The sequence below is a fragment of the Pantherophis guttatus genome, chromosome 1 (genome assembly GCF_059756535.1).
Source record: "Pantherophis guttatus breed Tessera chromosome 1, ASM5975653v1, whole genome shotgun sequence".
In the NCBI taxonomy this organism is placed as follows: Eukaryota; Metazoa; Chordata; class Lepidosauria; order Squamata; family Colubridae; genus Pantherophis; species Pantherophis guttatus.
The window spans coordinates 107,048,369-107,072,834 of record NC_142063.1 but is presented as its reverse complement, the minus strand read 5'-3'; the positions used below and the strand labels follow the sequence as shown (position 1 = coordinate 107,072,834).

General features: G+C 38.7%; 1 protein-coding gene across 9 annotated transcripts in view; it reads left to right on the top strand.

The window, feature by feature from the left end:
* The window catches only part of TSPAN4 (tetraspanin 4), a 727,944-nt gene extending 704,722 nt beyond the window's left edge, over window positions 1-23,222 (top strand). For all 9 annotated transcript variants that reach the window (XM_034416828.2, XM_087880460.1, XM_034416827.2 and 6 more), the window contains 4 exons: window positions 4,946-5,047; window positions 10,371-10,502; window positions 13,850-13,933; window positions 16,497-23,222. In XM_034416828.2, the coding sequence (XP_034272719.1) occupies window positions 4,946-5,047; window positions 10,371-10,502; window positions 13,850-13,933; window positions 16,497-16,565 (387 nt within the window). In that variant the 3' untranslated portion in view covers window positions 16,566-23,222. The remainder of the gene's footprint in view (window positions 1-4,945; window positions 5,048-10,370; window positions 10,503-13,849; window positions 13,934-16,496) is intronic.
* The last annotated feature ends 1,244 nt before the right edge of the window (window positions 23,223-24,466 follow it).

The window sequence follows — 24,466 nt, the reverse complement described above, 5'->3', positions numbered from 1 at the left end:
AGCTGAGTCCCAATTAGTTGCAAAAAGTCCTTTGGGAGAAGTCCTTCAGGATAATCACCAACCTTTATCCCCTTGACATGCTGCCAAAGACCTACTTGGCAAAGCCACACCGAGTCCAGAATCAAACAGAGATGCCGACTAGGAACAGAATTAACAATGTTGCTTTCCTGCAAAGTGCCCACGTGCCTTTGCTTCTCCTTTATGTCTTATGGGAGGGGCCAATAATCTCCAGGCCTTACTCCCGAGTCATCCCTTTTGTTTTAATTGTTCTTGCCTTCTGGTAGCTCTGCGCATGCGCACACTAGGAGCAGGCTCCTCTCGTTCCTCTGTCTCTCTGATGTCCGACTCTGGAGGCTCCGGAGTCCGCATATAACTCCCAGATGGCCCTGGCCCCATCTCTGCGTCCGACGCAGAGCCCTCGTCCGAGCCTTCCCCAGACTTCAGGACTGGCCAATGTTCCTCCCCAGCCTCCTCACTGTCCGACTCTGCTGCCAACTCCACAGGCTGCTGGCGAACCACAATGATTTGCTTGCAATTATTCTGTCTGATTTGCAATGGTGAAATTAAAAAAAAAAAACACAGGTCAGGCACAGGAGGAAGTGTACTGGATATAATGGTGATTACGTATCCGAGGGAAGCTGAGAAGTTTGTAAATAGGCTATAATGTTATTTTTTTTCAGCATTGTTTGAACAGTTGCTGAGCGAATGGTCAGTAGGTATAGACTACCCAAAGTCTAAAAGAATATGGAACCTAAGGCTGAAATTGTTATTACTTCGGTGAACATGACCTCTATTACTACAGAAAACACTTTTGAATGTCTTATAATATATTGTACATCAGTGTTCATGAGAGCCTGGACAAGAATACGCCAGTTCTGCTTATGTAATCTCCAGTGCAGCAAAGAGTGAGGAATAGTTTACAAAGAAAACTCCTTTATTTATTCAATTTCTCTTGGAACCATGCAGCTCTTTAAGGCAGCTTCGCTTCACTGAGATTTCAATGGCAGCATCTTTTCGAAGTGAAGCCAGAGATTGAAATGCTTCTTTGCTCTCCCCTGTAGAGGTAGTGTGAAGAAGCTGCATTTGGCAAAGTGGGATGTTTCTCATGGCTTGGCCTCCCACCACGATTCTTTGCTAGGGCAAAACCACACACTCCAGGAGGCACCTTATCGTGCTGAGGGAAATTGACATGTCTCTGCAAGGGGGATCGGAAGCGATCTGAAGGCCTTTTCCACGTTGCTTCTCAGACAAGTATGTCAGGCAGCAAAAAGTTGAAAACAAAGCTAAAATCAGTTAACACTAAAGGGCCTGGCAGAAGAGATGTGTTTGTAAATGCAGAGAGAAAGGGAAAGCCAAAAGGGGGTGGGGGTGGGGTAGACATTACATCACTTCAGAATAATTCCTCTCACAGTGGGGATTTGGTCAGGAAATTTTAATGGCCAGATTCCTGACAGGAGAAGAATCCCATATTCAAGGCTCAACATGTTAAAATTACAAATAAAAGGGAACATGTATGGATCAGGGTTGAAATGAGGAGTCTTTGATGCTCTCTGAGCTTGGTCGTTTTCTTGCAGATGCTTCATTACCCAAACTAGATAACATTATCAGTGTTCAGAAAGCACCAATGGCCCCTCAGGTCAAACTCATCTTGATCCCATCCTTGCTTATTTTCCCTCATCCATCCTAAAGTTCCAAACAACCTTCACCTTACTAGATTCATGCAGTGAATGAATAGCACTGGGGCCTAGAAGGAACAGTATGGGACAACCAAGGCGTCCCATATTCACTAGCACTACTTTCTGAATATAGCTTTATAGAAGGTCCAGGTCTCCTGCAGGACAATGTTGCCGTGGCTCTTTGTTTTGCCAATGGAGGGCAGAGGAATCATGAGAGTTGAGGCAGCGTCAATCCATTCATCCTTTTCTCTATTAGAAAACACTCGAAGAGCATAATTTTCATCCTCTCCTGACAAACAAGCTTAAAACTACCCATGAAAGATATATATATTTCAGGTTATCTGCTGATCACCTCTATCTTAGGTAAAGGCCTCTCCGACATTTTCACTTACTGCCACTGATTTTGATTTATGTAAATTGTAATCAATGATTCCCTAATGAACAGAAATGTATGGTAAAACAATCTATTATGATAAAATGTGAACGGCTGTTAAGATATATCGGAGTTAATAAAATAAAAGTTAATTCCTCTGGACCCCTCAGACAATTTATAAAAGTTGATTTGTTGTTATTAGAACTTAACTGCAAAACAAAACAAAAGTTACAGCAACTACATTAAGCAGAACCACATTTCAGCCTTGGTAAGAGAACCCGAAAAGTTTATAGGTAGCTATGATAGAAAGTTAGCAGAATTCACTAAAGAAAAACAACACTGACATTTTTGCAGTTTCCTAGAATTTTTTCTTCATCTTTTCTTCATCTTCATCATCACATATTACTTTGCAGAAAAAATTATGGGTTAACATTGTGGCCAATTTTTGCTTATCTATACTTGGGGATGGAGGTTTGTTCTCTGAGCTTGTGGGTGGTTTTTGAATGTTTCGTTACCAGAGTAAGTAACTTGTTCAGCTGTTACCTAGCTGAAAGATATTACCTAGCCTAGTAATGAAACATTCAGAAACCAACCCACAAGCTGGGAGAACAAACCCTCACCTTACACCCGAGCTACAGATATTCACCACAATCGCACATCTATACTTATCCAATGCTTTGGTTCATTATTTCTTTTCTCCCTAATGCATCTTTTTAAAGTTTGTTCTGGGGTCCCACTGCAGTTAGCCCAGTAATTCCAAGTGACTGTTTCCAATTCAATATGAAAGTGATGCTGATTAAAGGTCGTGTTTTCTGTTACTGTTCTAAACTGGCTCTATATAGGTAGTCCTTGTTTAACCAGTGCAATTGGGATCAGCAACTCAGTCACTAAACAAAGTGGTTGCTAAGTGAAAAAGGATGCAACCACAGCTTCTAATTTTACTTCAGCTTTCCTTTGCTTTATAGTGTCAGAAGGATACAACTCTAAGCAACAGAGCAAACTCAAAGAGCAGGAAAAAAATTGACTCATGAGAAAGCCTGGTAAAACGGCAAATTTTATAGCCCCGCTATACTTATCCATTCCCCACTTATTCTTTGGAATGCTCACCCCAGTGCTGGGATGATTAGCAAGAAGGGAAATAATGTTGGTAATTACTTTTATTAGAGAGGAACTCAGCAAAGTAAGAAGCAGACACACAATAAGGACTATACATCGAAATGAATGAACTGGCGATGGCTGTTTGCCTACTGCACTTGCAGGTGTGAGCACTGAGCCACTTAGGAAGCAAACAAACTCCTTTAGTATGAAATTGATTAGGGGTCTTGTCAATTTCAGGCAACAGCTGAGAGCCTACTGAGTCTTCTAATCAGCCAATTAAGGTCACAACTGAGTTTGTTATCTTGCGGTTAGCACTTTTTAGGGACACCACCGCACTGCTGAGAAAAGCAGCTCAGGAAGATGGCCTGTTTAGGCAATCTCTCCACTCTGCAAAGGGTTTGGGAGTGGGGTAGGGGAGAAAAAACCTGGTCAGACACAGAATGATATGTATTAACTGTCTGTAATGGCGAGCATGGGACAGAGAGATAGATGCTGTGAAGATTTGTAAATGGAAGCACTGATTGCGATGTGACTGTTTTATCACTGTTGTAACTACAGTCGCTATCCAAGGCAATTGTTAAACAAGTGCCTTCATAAATAAATTTGCCCTGTAGTAATATAATAGGAAGACAGCATCTCATCATACTGAAAAAATATTATCACCATTCATAGCCCCTCTTTTCAGTTCTTCAAGACTAGGGCTTTTTACAGGTTCTAAATATTTACTGTATGAAAAATGAGCACTGATTTTCAGTTGTTCCATTAAAAAAAACCCTTTGACTGGAAATCATAATTCATCACAAACTGCTTTTCTCTGAAGAAATATTTCTAAAACTGGAAATAAACTAGAAAGAATAATAAATTCAATTCTACTGTATGGTTAAATCTTTCGTAATATCAAGCTATTCTATACACCCTTTTTTGAAGTTTTTTTCTCCTTATAATAATGTGGAATTATAAAAAAAAAAAAAATAGAAGAAAGCAATTTTGCCACAAAAGCAATAATAAGATTCTAACAATGTTTAGATCTATTTAAAATTGATTTTTGAATAGATTTTTAGCCAAAGAAATACCTAGATAAAGGCAACTACAGATAGTAATAAAAAAGCAGATACTATCTCATTAAATTTCCAGTAAACACTAAATAATGATGTCTATATAGAAAAAAACAAACTAATTTTTGATGGACAAACTAACTGGAAGTTTTTATAATAGCTACGGTGGGTAATATTATTTTCAGTCACCATTTTTAATATTGGAAAATTGAATAGGGAAGTTGGGAAAATATATTGTTCAGATACCTGTTCTTCTTTATACAGGCAGTCATTGAATTATGACCACAATTGAGCCCAAACTATCAATTGCTAAGCAAGGCAGTTGTTAAGTGAGTTTTGCCCCATTTTATGACCTTTTTGTCACAGTTGTTAAGCGAATCACTGTAGTTACTAAGTGAATAATGTAGTTGTTAAGCAAATCTGGCTTCCCACATTGACTTTGCTTGATCACATGACCCTAGGACAGTTCAATTATCATAAATTCATGCCAGGCACCTGAATTTTGATCACTGCAATGGTCATAAGCATGAAAACTGGTCATAAGTTACTTTTTTCAGTGGTGTTGTAACTTTGAACGTTCTCTAAATGAATGGCTGTAAGTCAAGGACTAACCTGCATGTTGTATTTTTAATGTGCCTCATTTGCAGTTCAACTGTTGTCATGGCTCTTCAGCCCAAAAGTGCCATTTCACAGAGTTCATCATCTTGGATGCATATATATCACTGTATTTGCTTTATTTTCAGATCGATAAGTATGCTCAGCGGGACCTGAAGAAAGGGCTTCATTTGTACGGAACTGATGGAAATATTGGTTTAACTAATGCATGGAGCATCATACAAACAGATGTAAGCTTGTACTTCTTCATTGTTCTTTCCCATAACACCTGCAGGTGCTAACACCTACACACCCACCTGCCTGGCTTTGAATTTCCAATGGAAATATTGGAAATTTAATTTGGATTTCTATAAGCATTTGCCTTTAAAAAAAAAAAGCGCAAATACTACTGCACTGTACCTGACTTGGAATCAAAGCCCTGATGTTTAATGAATCTTTCCGTGGCCTACTTTGGAATCTACAGATAAGGGTTTAATTTGAGGCTTTGGTGCTCATCGGCATGCAGAGAAGCACACATGCAGACAGACAAAATGCAAAGGAAATCCCACAAGTAATTATAGAGCACAGGAGATACCACATTTCAATCATCATGCTACAACATTAGCCATACTAGAGAAAATGAGATAAAGAAGTTCACAAGCACTTTTCTTCAGTCCTCTTTGTTTCCTCTTTTGCATCCTATTGAATGAGTCAGCAGTCAAGAGAAGGACCATAGTTGTTCTAGCTATACATTTGAGAATACAAGAACATGAGATCAGGGTTGTGCCTTTTTAATCAGCTTTCCATCTTACACAAAGAACACCAGATACACTTAGATAGCCCACAAATAAGAAATATTTGCATATGGCGTGTATGTCTATGTGTCTGTGTGTATATGGCGTATGTGTATATATATATATATATATGTGTGTGTGTGGAAATAGTAACAAAAATTACATATATATGTATGTAATTTTTAATTCCTAACAATTGAAACAATGTAGTAATAACAATATGAACTCAGAGAAACATTATATATGTGTGCATGTAATTTTTTGTTAATGTTCATACTGTTATTACTATATTGTTTCAATTCACAAATGAAAATTTGTGCATACAAATGCATACAGATGAATCCCAAAGATTTCATTGATTAGCCAACTCTGGAAGTCAGAAGAATGAACTTTCACCGTTTGAGAGTTTGATATATATATTAGATGTTGAGATCATTTTAGTCTCACAGTTAACTTTGCCCTTATCCAGAATTGCCATACCATTTGTTTCCACTGGAATATTTTTTACAATAAAGTTGATAATGGCTTGATAAGGTGGCAGCAATTTTATAGGTACTAATATGCTTGGGGGTTGCTGCAAACTTGATTGGACTATAGGATCTAAAATTATGTTTTTTTCTAGAGATACAGAATTCTTACTAAGGGTTGTAAAACTCTTGAAACACTCTCCTGCACAGTTTTCAGTAAACAAAATAAAACTTGAGTTGATTATACAACAGCATCTCTTTGGTTGTTCTCTTAAAAGCAGTGAACTGTCCATTTTAATTTTAAATTTAGTCATCTATATGTACATGAGACATCTCAATTTCTTTCTGTTGATAAAAAAATTAAATAGTCCTGTTATTGCCGCTATATTTCAGGTCACCTGAATTAGCCTGTATTCTCCGCTGGTATTTAAAATTGCTCAAGTTTTCATATAGTTCATCACTGTGTTTAATACTGCTTTTGTGTAATCTGCATAATGGGTATGGTTAATCACAATCCCAATAATTTGTTCTCTTTCCAGTTGAAGAAGCTACATTGTCTATTCAAATGACTCTCACATTTGTATGGATGTACATTCTCAATTCCAAATTGCTGTGACATGTTACTTTGCAGAAATAGAAGAAGGCATTCATTTTATGAATACCAAAATAGAAAAAAATATATGAGGACACAGAAGATTACTGACCTGCTCACCAGGACGCAGGGGAAAATAGAAATAGAATTTCAAATATATTATCATAAGATGAATACTTTAATTTGTTGACAGAATTAGATTATTCAACAACACAATTAGATTTCAGTTTTGAAATATTGGTTCTACTGAATCTCCTTTTGTAAATGCAGAAAGTTTTCTCCAACAATGAGAAAGAAGACTTCATCCCAATGAGCAGATACAATCTAAGTTTCCCAACTCACAGTTTCTCTATATGTTGTTTTTTTTTAAAACATTCGTCTGAAAAATAATTAATTAGGAACTAAACGTAACTGATCCCAATATGTGGTGTTCTGTATTTCTTCCTCTTTTTTTTGTATGACTAATATAATTGCATACAATTTGTTTATATTGGAATGTAAATTAGTACACACTTTTTCTGTTCCCAATATTTTTATTTGAATAAACAAAAAAAACGAAACTACAAAAGTTAATTTACAGAGTCCCACTGTACTGTCAATTTTTTCCCATGCCCTGCTCAGTTAAAATTTTGAACCGGAGAAGAATTGCAGATACCTCATGAATGATACTTGCCTATTTTCAGACTAGGGTTATGAACCACAAATATTAATGCTCAGAATTCATTCATTGGGAGACTTGATTTCAGCGGTTAATAAATAACATAACTGCCTTGCCATCTCTACAGAGAAAAGAATCAAATTTCCCATCTATTTCGAAGTGGAGGCAGGATCAAAGATCTGCTATTATTCTCAGTTATCCCCCTTAGTCACTTCTGCTATGGGAAACTTGCTTCAGGCAATATTTGACAATAAAAGAATGTGGAGCCTTTGATTGTAGTCGCTTCAGAAAGGTTGGAGGGCATAGTTTGGTACATTAAGAAATCTACTTGCATTTGGACAACAGGCAAGGAACGCTAAAAGCGTGAAACAAAAATAACACAGGAACTTCACAGTTTCCACATTTTTCCCAGCCTTCCTTAAAGGCAAAAGCAAATTGGACAATTTGGAATAATTCAGAATGTTAATTTGCCAGATCCATGTAGATTCATGTGCAAGTAGGCAATTAAAATAATCATTTTAATAATTCGAGAGTTGCAGAACTGGAGAGTTATCCCACAACCTAATAATACAATAATTGTTAGCTTGCCAGAGTCATGTGTCTAAGATGGGCAACCATATAAACATATTAAATAAATAAATAAATAAATAAACCCACATTCAGTGGAGGCTGCTGCTCATTAATTGGTTGGCGTAATTATGAACTCGCCTGCCCAGTTGTACAGTGCAACTATCTTTTTTTCAGCTTTGCAGAGTAGATCTCACAAAGGGATCCTGAACTCCTAGAACAATCTACAGATTGCTCTCTCTTGAAAACTTCACATCCAGATGCTGAATTGCTACAATAGAAGAGATATAAATCAATATTTAACACTCTGCTATTTGGAAAATGTGGCTGCCTCAGTTCCCAGATCATGACTTCATTAGTAAATGTCAAAGACAATTTCAAAACAGAGCATATATGAATTTGAAACTACTCATCTTTACATGTCATCTAATAAAATTGTCATCGCTGTAACCTGAACACTTTTTTGGATGGTAATAACATACTTGGAAAATAATACAAGTGCACTCTGTATTGCTGATAATATCATATCTTCTGTCAAAAAAATTTCTCAGTCCCATGAAGAAGGAACAGTGGAAATGTTTTTCTTGGCTCTCCCCCCCCCCCCCCGCCATTGATGTAATTCTAGTTCTTTTCACTTTTATTGTAAAATGCATGGAATTTGATAAAAGTGTTTTCTTTAGTTTCCACACAATTGAAGATTAGTTCTTTTGCTGTTCTATTGTCCAAAGATAAGACAAGACATCTCCTTCATTCAGCGACTTTCCAAGCCATGTTGAATGTTAGGAGCAGTGGTTCTCAATCTATTCTTCACTATGAACCTCCTTTAAATACCTTTTGTGGCCATGGTTCATGACCACGGACCCCCAACACTTAATTCCATATTTAAATCATAACATTTCTTCAAGCCTTCGCGCGCACACCCCATGACATTGCCGCCGCCCCCCCTGGGTTCCACAGACCACAGGTTGAGAACCATTGGTTAGGAGCATTTCAGAATGAATAGGCATATCGTAATTAGGCAAAGCCTTTTTTTTTTTCCTCTTTTTCTCTCCCCTACATATTGTACCCTAATGGAATGTCTTAAAGAGTATAGGATTATCTGGAAGCAAACTAATCTTCCTCTTATGCAATAGTTACCCCTTAGATGTTCTGTTCTGATATTACAATGGATGTAAAGAGACATAGGGGTCTCTGATGCTCCTGGGCTCTCTGCTCTGATATAACAAGGAAACTGAGTCACTAAATCAATAGCAATAGCACTTAGACTTATATACCGCTTCATAGTGCTTTACGGTCCTCTCTAAGCGGTTTACAGAGTCAGCATATTGTCCCCAACAATCTGGGTCCTTATTTTACTGATCTTGGAAGGGTGGAAGGCTGAGTCAACCTTGAAACTGATGACATGTGAACTGCCAAACTGCTGGCAGACAGTGATCAGCAGAAGTAGCCTGCAGTACTGCACTCTAACCACTGTGCCACTGCGGTTCATAATACAGGTGGTCCTCAGTTCATGACCTTTGGTTCAGCAGCTGTTTGAAGTTACAATGGTACTGAATGCTTACAACCACTCCTTGTACTTATGGCTGTTACAACATCTCCACAATTATGAGATCAAAATTCAAGAGCGTGGCCTGCTTTCAATTATGACTGCAGGTTACACTTAAATTCCCACCTGCTTGTATCCTCCCCCATTTCTCCCCTTTTGGCTTTCCTGCACTCTACCCTTGCTGCCCTGACCTTTGCCCTGCAGCCCCACAGCCCTGCACTCTGCCCTTCACTGCCCCCAGCTGAATTTTACCATCTGCTTCCCAGTGCTGACAAGGTTTGCCCAGCCTGGCCATTCATGAGGTCCTTCCAAAGCCTTGCAAGGCCCTCCTGAGGTTGCACATGGCCAGCTCATGAAGGATGGGCACCCCTTCAGCAGCAAGAGGAAGAGAATGGCAAAAGTCACCTGGGGATGCCATTGGATGGCAGGGACAAGGGAGTGCAGGGAGGTGGGTTGCAGACCAGAGTGAGGGGTGACCAAAAGAGCCAAGATAGAGGAGGGAGATAGGAGGCTTGGAGGAGTTGAAATGGAGGTGAATGCAACAGGGCAGGAAAAGTGTGAGATCCTTGACTAACAACAGTGTTGTTCTGCCCTATTGACCACACCCGAGACTACTGGAACTGCCATCACTAGGCAGTGTAGTCATGTGATGTTTCACCCAATGACCACTTCACTTAGTGATAGAAATTCAAGTCCCAGTTAGGGTCATTAAAGGAGGACTCTTTGTAATAGATTTGGGAGACTCTTAACTTTATCAGATAAATGAGCTAAATCTGGAGAAATTTACATAATGTTTTATTCAGAAATGAATGAACTTGAACAAAAGGTATAGTACTTCCTCTTTCCAGATGTGTAGTCCAGAGGCGTTCTGGCATGCTGGGCTCACTGAATCTGATCCTTAAATAGGCCTCTTGATTAAGGTGTCTTGTAATTCTTTTATTCCCCTCCAGTTCAGATGCTGTGGTGTTTCCAACTACACTGACTGGTTTGAAGTGTACAATACCACACGGGTGCCAGATTCATGCTGCTTGGAATTTAGTGAAAACTGTGGACTTCATTCCCCAGGGACCTGGTGGAAAGCTGTGAGTATTAAATGTAAATCATGACTCAACTAAGAAGACTAGAATTTCTAGAATCTCCCAGTGAAAGAAAAATGTCATTACTTTGCCTATTTGCTACATGCTGTTGTGCCCATCTTTAAGGGTGACTAAACATCTATCAGAAAGGCTATTCTGACTCATTCATCCTAATTTGGCATACTTCTCAGACAACCAACCAAGAGGAGGAGAGTCTTAATAAATAGTTCACTTTTAAGTGTCAGTAGAAGTAAAAACACAGAACTCAAGAACGTGAGTCAAGGCAACTTCTAGTAATCTGAATGCTTGTGAAAGGCGCATAGAGGGATGCACTTCCAAAGCAGGCAGGTAAAGGTAAAATGGGGAGGGCAATTTTTATTAAGTCAAACGTAAACAGACAAATACACTTGAAAACATACCTAGTCCTATACAAATGTGCATGTAAATGTAAGACAGAGAAAGCAAGAATATCACGAGGAGCAAAAGGAATCAAGTAGGGAATAAAAACACAGCAAGGAGCAAAAAATGATATTGAGGATGGTGCAGGAATCAAAGGGAGAGAGAGAGAGGCAAACAGATTGGAAACGAAAGAGGGAGAGGAAATTTGAGGGGTGTGTATATGAAATGAAGTGGTGGTTCACCTGGAGGGGAGCACAGGGATATGTCTATGGAAATTCTCAATCATCCAGGTTGTGGTTGTCCCAAAAGTGCTTTAGTCAAAAGGCAACTGGACTTGGTTTTTTCCTTGAAGACGTTTCACTTCTCATCCAAGAAGCTTCTTCAGCTCTGAGCCGGAGAACAGCTGAAGAAGTTCCTTGCATGAGAAGCGAAAAAGGGGGGGGGGAATGAAGTCCAGTTGCCTTTTGAAAAAAAAAATCACTTTTGGGAGCGCAGGGATAGCATATAAAATCTTTATTTTGCCCTTGTGGGTCTTTTTTTCTACTTTGTTTTTCCCTACGTGGCTTCTTTCACTGCATGCATGCTTGCAGACTACGGTCTATGGAGATTCTCAGTCATCCAGGTCATGATTGTCCCAAAGGTGCTTTTTCAAAAAGAAAAATAAAGTCCAGTTGCCTTTTGAAAAGGCATCTTTGGGACATGCAGAAGATTATTTTTCAATTGCTGAAAATATAGATTTCTGCTTTAGCAGGAGGTTGGACTTGAGCACCTATATGACCCCTCCTAACCCCAGGATTTTTTTGAAACTGCCCCTTTTCCTCAGCTCAGTGCCAAGTTGATGTATCAACAGCAAGGTTATTTTGAAGTATCTTTGATGGGAATGATAAAGGCAAAATGAGAATGCCTGTCTAAATCTTCTATGATCACTGAAAATAAGTTGAATTGCTATGACAACTAGCATCCATCTTAAATGGTAGTGGCTAATATACTGCATAAAAGTAACCTAATAGTAAACTCCTTGCAGTTGTTTCTTTCAAAACAATATTTGCTAAATATTGATCATTGTAAAAATCAAAATACTCTTCTTATATAGACTAGAATGTTGAGCAGCTACTCTCTAAACAATCAATTTTTATTTAGTAATTCACAAGCAAATAAAAGAAGAAAATCTTAATTATTTAGGATAAAAAAGAATGACCTGTAGGGGCCCAACTGAACTCCAAAAAGGAGCTGGACTCAGATCTTGGCCACAAAGACTTTAATTGATGCAGGTATATGCTAAGCTCCTTAGAAGAAGTAGAAAGATGATAAAACCAGTGATGTTTTTTTTGTGTGTGTTTAGGGTAAAATAACTGGCAGGAGATATTCAATGGCCCATACATAGCAGGGAAAACAACCCCAGATATTTAAAAATCTTGACTTGTTGTATAGTTTATTTAGCCACCAGCCATGTGATTCCATAAATAAAAAGGCTGATTTCACTGGAACCAAAGGTTCTGCAAAGGAAGGAATAGCTGTTTTTTTCTGATTATGCTTTTCCTTTTCAGATCCAACAATCTTCAAGTATTGTTTTGGGATAGAGGTTCCTTCCTACTAGTGCATGGGAGTCAAACTCGCTGTATCATGTTGCCATCACGTGATATTTCATGATGTTTTTCCCATTCGCGGAGCAGGGGTGGGCATGGCCTGTGCGTGATGCATTCGGCCCGCGGGCCGCCAGTTTGACACCCCTGTAGTGGGTCTGTGTCTGTGTCTAAAAGTTCCAGAGAACTGCAGCATTGAGACAGAATCCCATTCTGTGAACCTTAGGATCAAACTTTAGCTTCTTGCAGAATGTGCCCAAGATGAGACCAGGAAACAAGAAAACAAGACTTTACAGTATAAGACAGCACTGCCTGGTTTTGTGTTGCCAGTTCAGGAGATTGCATACACAATATCCAGTCTGCAGTGGTGGATGAGATCAACCGGCCTGTTGTCACAGCAGACACTGATAATCTCTGGGAAAGTCAGGAGTTATAGCAGGTATTGTAGGGATCAATGGCGAACTACTTCTGAAAAAGCTTGCCAAGAAAACTGCAGGACTTGTCCAGGCAGCCTCTGAGTATCAGACGTTATTGAATGGAAGAAAAAAATGTTTTTAAAAAAATTTCCTGACTGAATTATCAGTATATAGAGGTTTTCTACAGGGGGGAAAAGCAGTATCTTTCCCAAGGAACATTCCTGCATTCAGAAACTACTCTGGAATCCACCCAGGTGTACAAGAAGTTACCAGAGTGTGGATAGAGTATTGGGCTCACAGACTCAAATTCAACCAAACCCTTCATGAGCATACTCAAAAAGTTATGCTGAAAAATAAGTCCAAGGTGATATGTATCAAAACTAAAAGTAAATCCTACTTTTGATTCAATTGTTATTTTAAAACCTCTTGTCTTTATGAGCCGGGCTCGTAAATCCTCCTAGGAAATTATCAATGCTAAAATATGACATACTGACACTGGGACTAACATGTTAGAACAAATGTAATGTCATCTGGTTACTTTGTGCTTCCTAGAAAGCAAGGTGAAGTATTTGGGTAATGATTTGTTTAAGCAATAATTGGTCTATAATTGCCTTCTCACATTCTTGCCCAGCATTTCTGTTTAAAGCACTGAGATTTACTATCCGATTTAGAAACACAGCAGTCTGATTTGAGGGGCATACATGAGAAGCAGACATTGTTCCTTTTTTTTTTTTGTTCATGAATCTTGCACAGAGTATCCACTTGAACTTCAGTTGTACAGTTTTTCTAGGCCTTTAAAGACATATTTCATTGCAAGAAAGTCCCCAGAGACACTTTTCATCTCCACTGGAAAGCTTAAATTGACACTGCCGATTACCAAGTTTGATATGAGTTGTAGGTTCTCCTTAGGTCATTGGCTTCCTTATAGCATAATGTTGTGTTTTTTTCCCTTTAGCCTTGCTACGAAACAGTGAAATTATGGCTTCAGGAGAACCTGTTAGCAGTTGGGATTTTTGGATTGTGCACAGCATTGGTTCAGGTATTTCCTGTGTGCTTTCTGTTTATTTTACCACCCGTGAAGGATTTAAATGCATCTCAGTTTATTTTTCAGAAATATAATCTGGTATTAGTAGCAAAATCCTATAAATCTTTCTCAAAAGGAAACTCCGTTGAATATATTCATTGATAAATTGATCTGGAATTGTAGCCTACCAATCAGAACTGCAAGAAGATTGATCTAAAGAAAAAGTTGTCTTCTTTATGTTGAATACTGTTTTGTTTTCTTGTTTGCTTATGTGCAAACGTGCAAACATCAACAAGTCCTGAGTGTTTAATGATCCTTCCTTGGTTTAATTAGAGTATCTGATGATATAAAATACCAATGGTTTCTACATAAAGTTGGTTAAGCTTAAGTTAATGGGGAATAGTAATTGACTTATTGTGCCTTAGCCTAAACTGCAAGAGATCCCTCATAATGAATTTTTATTTGAAAGCAGGGCTGTTCAGTAATTAGCATATTTTTACTTGATCACTTCACTGCCTCTTACACTTTAAATCTTTTCCTCCAATCCTCAGAAAGTTGTTCTGAGATCCTAAGAACAGTATAAAGCTGCTTAAAATTAACAAACAAGAACTGTGATTAAAACCGCTTATATTGTACTGCATTTGAGCCAAAACAGGCAAATATGTTGTTAACTTACAGCCCCAACGATTTAAACATGTCATCACCATTTAGAATTAATCCTGTAGGGTTGTAGGATTCCCCCCCCCCTTCAAATTAATGTCACAATTTAATACAGAATTAAGGAGGCTAATCCTGTTGAAATCAGTGGATTTAACTATGCCCAACTCTCCAGAATTAGAGTAGATAAAATACATTTCTACTTTGTAATTCTCTGTTATTTTTATACCTGATTATTTGTCATGGTTTTCCCAGAAAATAGTAGAAAATGAAAATTAGATACGATGCTAGCCATTCTCTATTAGAGTTCTATAACATGCTTCAGAAAATTTCAGTTCAGGAGGTACTGTACATCAGTCTTTTGGTAGCATACAGTCTTGTGCAGATTATTTGTAGTACTCACACAAGAACAAGCCTATAAACCAGGGGTATCAAACTCAAGGCCCGGGGGCTGGGTCCAGCCTGTGAGGTGCTTAGTTCTGGCCTGCAGGGCTGCCCTGGAAATAGCAAAGGATCAGCCCATGGTGCCTGTGCCAGCGAAAACAGACCCCAGTTGGGAGCTCCGTTTTCTCTGGCAGAGGTTGCAAGAGGCCGTTGAAGCTGAAAACGGAGCTCCCATGCTCGGTTTTTGCTGGCAGAGGGTTGCAGGAGGCTGTTGCAGCCAGAAACGGAGCTCGGAAGCCTGTTTTCACTGTCAGAGTGCTTGGGCCACCACAGGTGCCCCGATATGAGTGATGTGGTGCTGGCCATGCCCACCTTGGCCCCACCCCAAGGTCAAACATAACCCTGATGCGGTCCTCGATGAAATTGAGTTTGATACCCCTGCTATAAACCATAATGGACACACCCAAGCATAACTTTGCACAGAGCAGAGTAAAGAGGAGGACAGGCCATGCAGCACAAGCCCTTACTTCTTCTGTACATGGGCAAAAGACTGAGGAGAAAGTTTGGCAGAATATGGAGGGTTCAGATGTCCTTTGGCAATGCCTACAGATGGAATCAACACTTAGCCTAACTGTTGCTCCCAAAATATTGTTTACCCTGGTCAGAAAATCCACGAGGAAGCAGAATGCCCAAGCAAAATAATGGCATAGATAGCCAAGCTGGATAAAAATAGATGGCGACTAATCAAGGAGAGAACCATCCTAAAATTAAGGAATAATTTCCTGACAGAACAAATTTCTATGGAGATTCTCAATCATCCAGATCATGGTTGTCCCAAAGTTGCTTTTTCAAAAGACAACTAGACTTACTTTGTTTTTCCTGAAGATGTTTCACTTCTCATACAAGAAACTTCATTCAGTCAGAACTAAAGAAGCTTGTTGGATGACAAGTGAAATGTCTTCAAGGAAAAACAAAAAAAAGCCCAATTAGAAAAGGTGCTTTAGAAAAAGCACCTTTGGGATGACAGAACAATTAATCAGTGGAACATCTTGTTTCTTAAATTGTAACACTGGAAGTTTTTAAGAAGAAATTGGACAACCATTTCGTCTGAAATGGTATAGGGTTTTTTGCCCAAGCAGAGGTTTGGACAAGAAGACCTCCAAGGTTCCTTCCATCTCTGTTATTCTGTTAGAAAGGAGAGGGGCTCTTGCCCCTCTCCCAAATTATCTAACCTAAAGTTTTAATCAATATTGAATAAAGCTATGATTGAGTTATAATCCAGGTTTCTTTCCTCCAATTTCTTTTTGATTGTGAAGAAATTTCATAGCTCTCCTTTGGCTTTCCATTAGATTAGCCCGAAATTGAGCATGCCCTGTTGATTATGCAGAACTGTTTTATGTTAGAATTGGTATACCCTGGGTGACATGGGAAATTCATTACTCCTTCTGGATCTGTAGTGTGCAACTGTGCTTATCATTAAAGAATAGAGATAAAGTTGCATGCTGTTTAATCCTGACAATGATTTTTGTATCTGCAGATTCTTGGACTGACATTTGCAATGACCATGTATTGTCAGGTTGTCAAGGCAGACACCTACTGTGCATAAAAATTATCTTCAGGGTCCATCAGCCACCTCTCCACAAGACAAAAGAGAGGACCCTCCATCCTGTTGTCATATTTTTTCTATGTAAAATAAACTGTATAATCCTCTATGGAAAAATTGTGGATCACCCTAGTTTTGTCACACCACTCAAACGGTATCATCGTGGAACTCAGACTTGCTCCGACAAAAATAAATTCTTCTCTCTAAAATGGCAAGAAAACAAAGAAAGGAGCGGCTCTCTGTTGCACAGACTGTGGTTTAGTTCGAGGCGGAGTTTAATCTCTGCAGGCTGTTGACAAATAGAAATGTTCCCATCTAGCCCTATTTCATCAGTTCTCAAAGTACAGGGAGCCCTTTCTCATGATGATAGAGAGGATGTGGAGCAGCCATTTCTTAGCATTTGGTTTTAGCCAGCCTAGCACCTCGGCCCAGGGGCATGCTTTGGACTCTCAAAATTGTGTCATGGAATGAGAGGTCTTTGGGGAAAGCGTGAAGAAAGGGTTTCAGATGTCGAATCAGATCTGGCTTGTAAACAGAACTGGAATTCTTACTCTTTAAATCAGTGTGTAATGATGTTCAAGTACTAATGTCTGAATACAACCATATAGATACACACCGACAATTCTAGCAGCTGCCTACAAAGCACATCAGTCTTCTTTTCCTTTGTATTCCACGGGACCATGGAGTCAAATGGAAAGATCTCCTAGGGAAGAAACTTGGGCCACTGAAAAACAAGCAATTGCATCAAACAGATTTATTCTTCAGCGGATATGTAATCACCTTTCTGTCATTGTCCTCTGGATTTTCTTTTAAGTGTCATTCCAGTTTTGGTGTTCCAATATATCCCTTATTTTCTGTTGTTGGTCCCTTTGTCTCTTTGCCTTTTCCTTAATTTGCTATATCATATTTTTACCTTTAAATAGGGTAGATTCATTAGGGGGAAAAAACCCATGCTGTAAACATGCTTTGTAGCTGCTTTTTAAAGAAACAAATTATTCCAAGAAGGAATTGAGAGGTTTGAATTGAAGAAATTCCCCACTAACCAAAAAGGTTTTAAACAGACATTCATTTCCCTTTTTTCTTTTCTCTGCATTAATATACATAGAAGAACATGCAGGTAAAGATTTTCAAGCACATTCCCATCACTGTTTACAACCATAGGCTAGTGAAAGGCTAGCATAGATTATCTGCTCTCCGTCTCAACAATGAAGATTTAGATCAAAATGCTTGATGGATTAGCTGTATCTGTCTTGCTTTAATAAATCATATATCAATAAAATGAGTGGATTATCATTGTAGGTGAGCACTAATATGTGTGTTAATACCTGCATGCTGAAAAAAGATTGACCAGACTTAGAATGCATAGTTGTAAGCCAGTATTTTTTAAAAAAATTATATGCCACTAACTGTGGCTATCATAACTGGAACTGTTCTTCATCATGAATATGATGTTCATGATCTTAACATCCAAGAATTTATGGTCAATGTGTATACATTGTTAGTGCACTCAGAGGCCATTTAAAGACAGTTCCCTTCCCTTCTGTTCTGCTCAAAAAAATAAAAATAAAAGCAAAAGGACATTAATTCAGCCATTTCCTTTCTTTCCATCCTTTTACGTTCAGTAGATCATTGTTTATTTTTCCAGTAATGGAAGCTAATGAGTCAGGTTGGTGTGGTGGTTAAAGCACCAGGCTAGAAACCAGAAGACAGTGAGTTCTAATCCCGCGCCTTAGAAGCAAAGACAGCTGGTGGGTGACTTTGGGCCAGTTGCTCTGTCTCAGACTGAGGAAGTAGGCCATGGCAAACCACTTCTGAATTCTTGTGAAGAAACCTGCAAGGACTCGTCCAGGCAGCCACCAGGAGTAAAAACTGACTCAAAAGTACCCCCTCCCAAAAAAGGAGGACAAGACCATGCAACCCTGTGTTGAGGCCTGTAGGTTAATACAAGTTATTTTCCCCTTAATATTCATAGCTCTTTGAAGTATATAAGAATGAAAGTTTACAACTGCAAAAAGAGAGTCAACCATATAAAATCAAGGCCAACCATATCAGTAAAACCTAACACCCTTAACTAAGATCTCCCTCTGCAAAACTAAAGTTTCATGATTCCATGCAGTGTGTGTGTGTGTGGGGGGGGGCAATCCTACATCTGACACATATGCTTGATTGATGACAAAGCAGCCAATTTAGAGTACAGTATTATCCATTTATAAACTGTATAAATAGCTTCAATACAAATATACAAAGAAGAAACATGAAATGTGACAATATCTTGACTATGATAGGAAATCTAGAACATTCTAATCATTTTCTGTAAAGAAGCACTACCTCAGGGCTGTAATTCAAGAAAGAAGTAGTATAGGTTAGGATTTGATCTTTAGACCAACTGGTGCCCATGCTCTATAGAAGTGCTCTCCAACTGTTTCGCACCAGGGGCTGGTTTCATGGAAGACAATTTTTCCATGGACAACCTAGATCCCATGCATGTGCAGTTTCACTCGCCCACCATTCACCTCCAGTTGTGCTGTCTGGTGCCTACAGGCCACGGATCAGTACTGGTCTGTGGCTCAGGGATTGGGGACCCCTGCTCTAGACCAGTGTTTCTCAACCTTGGAACTTCAAGATGTGTGGACTTCAACATCCAGAATTTGCCAGCCAGCATGGTTGGCTGAGGAATTCTGGAAGCTGAAGTCCACATATCTTAAAATAGCCAAGACTGAGAAACACTGCTCTAGAGTTTATCAATTAGCATATTGCCTACCCAAATTCATACATGAGTGAAGAGTTGAAGAGTCCAGCAGTCGTCAGTCATAGCAAATGTATACAAATTCCTATTCCACCCTGCAGTTGACACTTTTGATTCCTCTTGTCCTATTAAATGTGCATACAATGGACAAGTTTGACTTTAAGCAATAATGTACATGTTATTTTCCAATTATTCTGTGGTTTTGATTCTTTCCCCTACACAAGAACAAAGAGTGACTTTGAAATTCCATTGCTCTTAGTTGTCATTGCTCATTATTTTTGACTGTTTTACAAGCACACCTACTGACAGCTTTTAGATTGCCGTCTCTGAAGACCGTTATCATAAAATAAGGCAATACGAATAAAAAATAGGTTCTAAAAGTAAAAGATGAGTTCTAAAAATATTAAAGTACTCCTGAACATCCCCTTTATACAAATAAAAGTAGGTGACTCAGCAGAATTACTCACAGAAATTAAGTCATAGAAGTGAGCAGGAATCTCAGTAGGGAATGTTGGTGTTAGTCACGAAGTCGTATCCGACCCATTGCGACCTCATGCACAACATTCCTCCAGGCCTTCCTGTCCACTACCACAGCAGGGAATAGGTAGGCATTAATCATTTCTTAATACTGATTGAAAAAGAAAGAAACTAATAACAAAGCCCAAAAGTTAAACAATAACCTCAAAGGCTTCCTGAATTTTACAGAACAAACAGTAACAAGCATTTCATAGTTTGGAAATCTAGATGAATAGCCTTGCTGTCTATTGTGTGTATGCTGGCCATTCACTGCAAAGATGGAGGACTTGCTGTTTCTGCAACATCACAAGAAGATAGGTAGGGTTTACACTTGTTGGGTCTTTGTGTTTAGAAGGCCAAGATAATTCTAAACTGGGGATTTAATTTTCAGTACCCAAACTGAACCAGCTAGTAATGTTTTCATATTTAACCTTATTATTTATTAAGTTTATAAGCTGCTTTAATCAATAATGACATGTGAAAGGCCACTCTTTGCTTTCTAAAACTTTATTTCAGGAGATTAATTTTAATGGAAAGACTACTTTCTTGCTGTTGTTAAATAATTGGAACCTCTTTTCAGGAAACTGTACATCACCTAAATATCTAGCATCAGATTCCAATATCCCTTCTGCATTGCTGGCAACATAAACAATTCCACACCTATTGAGTAACCCTAACCTAAAAAACACCATCATGTTAGTAACTTTAAATATCTTCATAGGAAGCCTAAATCATCATCACACTATCCAGAGAGGATGCTGTTCTTGTTTCACAGGACATTGTCATGACAAAAGGCAGGTGCTGAAAATCCAAGGAACATAGTTGTATAATGAAATACTTAAGACATTTTTCTTTAAAGCTGTTAAAAGAAAGTGTACAGGACCGAATGCAACATAGAGAGCCTTTACTTTGAAATGAGAGGAACTAAGACTGTATACCATGGGGAATTACTTGCTTCTCAGAAACTTCCTCCTTATGCACGTTGGAAAAACCTTGGTGCTAAAGCAAATCCTGGCTGCCTGTAACACAGAAATCAAACAAATTTAGAAAACCATCACCAGCTATTAGACTAGGTACCTGTAGCTAACACAACAGACTACTGTATACTCATTATGCTTCATTAATTGGTTGCTCAAATCCCTGTTCAGTGTTTTTTGGGGGGATTTTTAGGGCAGAAAATAATTGAGCACAAATAAGCAACAGTAAGCAATGTTTACAAGTCCAATTGAAAGAAGGAAATGCTTGTGATACTTTACTAATTCTTTAGTGACATGTGTATTCCAGACAGCATTCAAGAAGCCAGTGCAATTCCTTTTCTATGTTATAAGCACAAGGCTTTAAATATATAATATGACCAAAGCCATTTAGGATCAGCTGTGGAGCCTTCCCCCCCTAAAGGTTCAGGTTTGGGTCCAGGGTGCTTAATTTCTGTTTCATGGCCCAAAGACTTAAAAGTCAATGCAAATTAAGGATGTGAGTTTACATTTCTGTCTTACTTGCTAGGAATGTGTCTTTTGTCTATTGTGAATATTCCTAAAATGATGTGTGCTTTAATATACTGTACAATAGCTAATAATAACTATCTAGGTTTGTTACCTATGGGGGGGAGACTGGGAGAAGGAAGGTTCAGCCCAGATTAAATAATAGGTTTCTAATCTACAATATGGTTTTTCTAGCATATTATGTTAGGATCTCTCTTTCAGTTTGCCATGTTAAAAGGTACATTTGCCACATATGCTATGGAAGAACACGCACCTTAGAAATCAGAGCATAAAGACTTCTTTAAAATTGTGCAATGATGTTGCTGATAGCACAAAGTAACTCCCAGGAGTTTCCAGTCAACACAGCCACTGACAACAGCATCAGGAGGACACCAGGAATTGGGATCACTAGAGATGGGGCAACTTAATGCTCTCCAGTTATCCTGAACTACAACCTTCATGCAGGTGGACCTTGGTGGGATATTGAACTCTCCAGAGATCTGGAAGGCACCCTTTTAGAAAAGGCTGGATTGGAGTCTCCTAATCATGTACTAAGGTTCTACCTAAACAGCACCAGAACAAGAGTGCATAGCAATCCAGGTTTTTTTTTTTTAAAAAAAGACCACGAATGACATGCAAACTTATTCACTGTATGTCCTGCATGAGATCCCATAGATCTCAGTGGAATTTACTCCCCCCCATACTGATGCACAAGGCTACAGCCTTCAAATCTTGAAAGCTGTTTTTCCAGATTATGTCAAGCAAACATGAGTTTGCTACAGCGGATACCCTTGACTAAAGCTCAACTCTAGGTGTGACAAAGCATCAATCCATCCCTGGCTTTATCCTGTACATTTTTAAACGCATACAAAAAAAGCAACAACAGGAAAACCACAGGGTGAGAGAAAGATGCTGCTCTTTCCTCTTCGACTGTTTTGTTTCTTTAAAAATTGCCACCCAAATGTTTTTTCTTTGCAGCATTATCCACTATAGTTACCCTACAAAAGACAATCTGTTTAAGACAGAAGCACATTCTGAGACAAGAGCATGAATGGCTTTTCCCATTGCCTGATCTCCACCCACTGCACAAAACTGGTCGCACCTTCAAATGTTCAACCTCTCAAGTCTGAAAATCCAACTAGAAATCCCAGGCAAGTTACCTAATTCAAATACAAGTCACATCCAGTTTAGGTCAGAGATTTGCAGTAACCATCTACTCATGGCTATGTATATATTTGCAAATCATTTGGTATTTCTAGATAAGCACATAGAAAATGTATAAAACATAACATGAAGATTTTCCAAAGTTCTAACAATGATGTGAGAGATTGGAGGTCCTCTGCATCTCCCGTCTACAGTTTTGTAAATGTTGCTCTCCATTTTACAAAATGTTTTTATTATGTGGCTCTACTTCTTTTCATATTCCAGTTTTCATATAACTACTTTTTTTAATGTTACCTGTTACTATCCATTGTAGTTTTTCTTGGTTCCTTGGGTATTCTTGCAGCAAAAAGGAATGGTATATTTTCATGCACCTCATAGGAAAATAAAGCTATACATTATTTTTTAAAAGCTTATTAAATATTCTTTAAAGTTTACAGCAGATTGTGTTTTGTATTCTTTAATATTTCTGTATACAATAATACTAATACTCTTACTAAAACACTTTCGAGTTATATTTATGTGGGGGAACTACACAGCACATTTTCTCTATATTCATTTTGTTCCTATTTGTGCGATTGGTGGCGGGTGCTACAATAATTTAGTATTGTTTTGTACGAGGTCGATTTTTTCATTGAATACAACCTGCTGCAATTCAATTTTATGGCTTAAAAATTACACAACTTGGGTTACTGCACTTACATGAACCTGTAAGAATTTGTTTACACCCTTTGAATAAAATTGGTTTGGAACTTCTCTGGCCCGCTCTGGTGCTGACATTTATATGGTTGCATATTTGCTGTATTTTAAAGTCCTTCGCAATCAAACATTCATATGTGTGTGGTTTTAAGAGATGCATCATTGAATAGTTCAGGATCTTAATAAAAATAATACGGTATTTAAAAATAGATCATGCCTGGAACATAAACAAAAAAATATCAATGTAGTCATACAAATAAAATGCAGCTATATAGAAAAAGGATCCATGTCAAGTATCAGTGATGGAATTCTTAGGAACTTCATTGCATTAAAACAAGGGTGGGGAACCATGGGCTCTTTTATGACTTGTGGACTTCAACTCCCAGAATTCCTGGGCCAGCCATGCTCCCCTACCTCAGCATTAAAGTGCTGTAAATAAAACATGGTTGATGATTGAATATATCATTTTTTTTTGTTTACTGAATACTGAACCAATAATCCACTGAGTGGGATCCTTAGTTTGTGTGTCCATGTTTATGTTAAGAATTTTATATTTTTTATTAAGAATTTTGATTATAATAGAAAAATCTATTACGTTTCTTTAAGCTTACATTATTTAAGTTTGAGAAGTTTATTAAGTTTAAGTCATGATTAACTTTTTATTTCATTCAAGATTGAGGGCAGACGTACCTGGCATTTTCAGTTTTGTTAGTCCAACGTAGTTTAGACGTAGTTAATGAGCAATTCCTGAAAATAATTAGGAAGTGAGATTTGAGAATTTAGTGTTCTCTAAAATGCTCCTTCACGGTTGTTAGCAAGATGGCTAATCTTGTCATCTCTCAATGTTCACACCCAGACTCCCCTTGCAGGAAGCAGCCAACTAGAGCACACGTGGGAAATCTCCCACCCTTATCTGGAGTGGTTCCAAGGAACTGTCCTACTTATGGTTTCTTGGCCTTTGCTACAATTGTCAGCTCTGCATTTACAGAGTTGTCTTCAGTTTGCTATTCCTCCCCCAGAAGTTCAAATAGGACTGTGTTGGCGAACCTATGGCACACGTGCCACAGGTGGCCCACAGAGCCCTCTCTGCGGGCATGCGAGCCATCGTCCAGCTAAGCTGAACCCTGCATGTGCACGCCCTCCTGCTGGCCAGCTGATTTTCGGGTCTCTGTTGTGCAGGATGGAGTGCATGAAGAGATGCATGTATGGGCAGGGGGCAAATGCACGTGCAGGGAGTGGGGGGAGCGTGTGCATGCACGGGGGTGAGGGCAGCGTGGCGGGGGGGTGTTCTGCATGCTCCC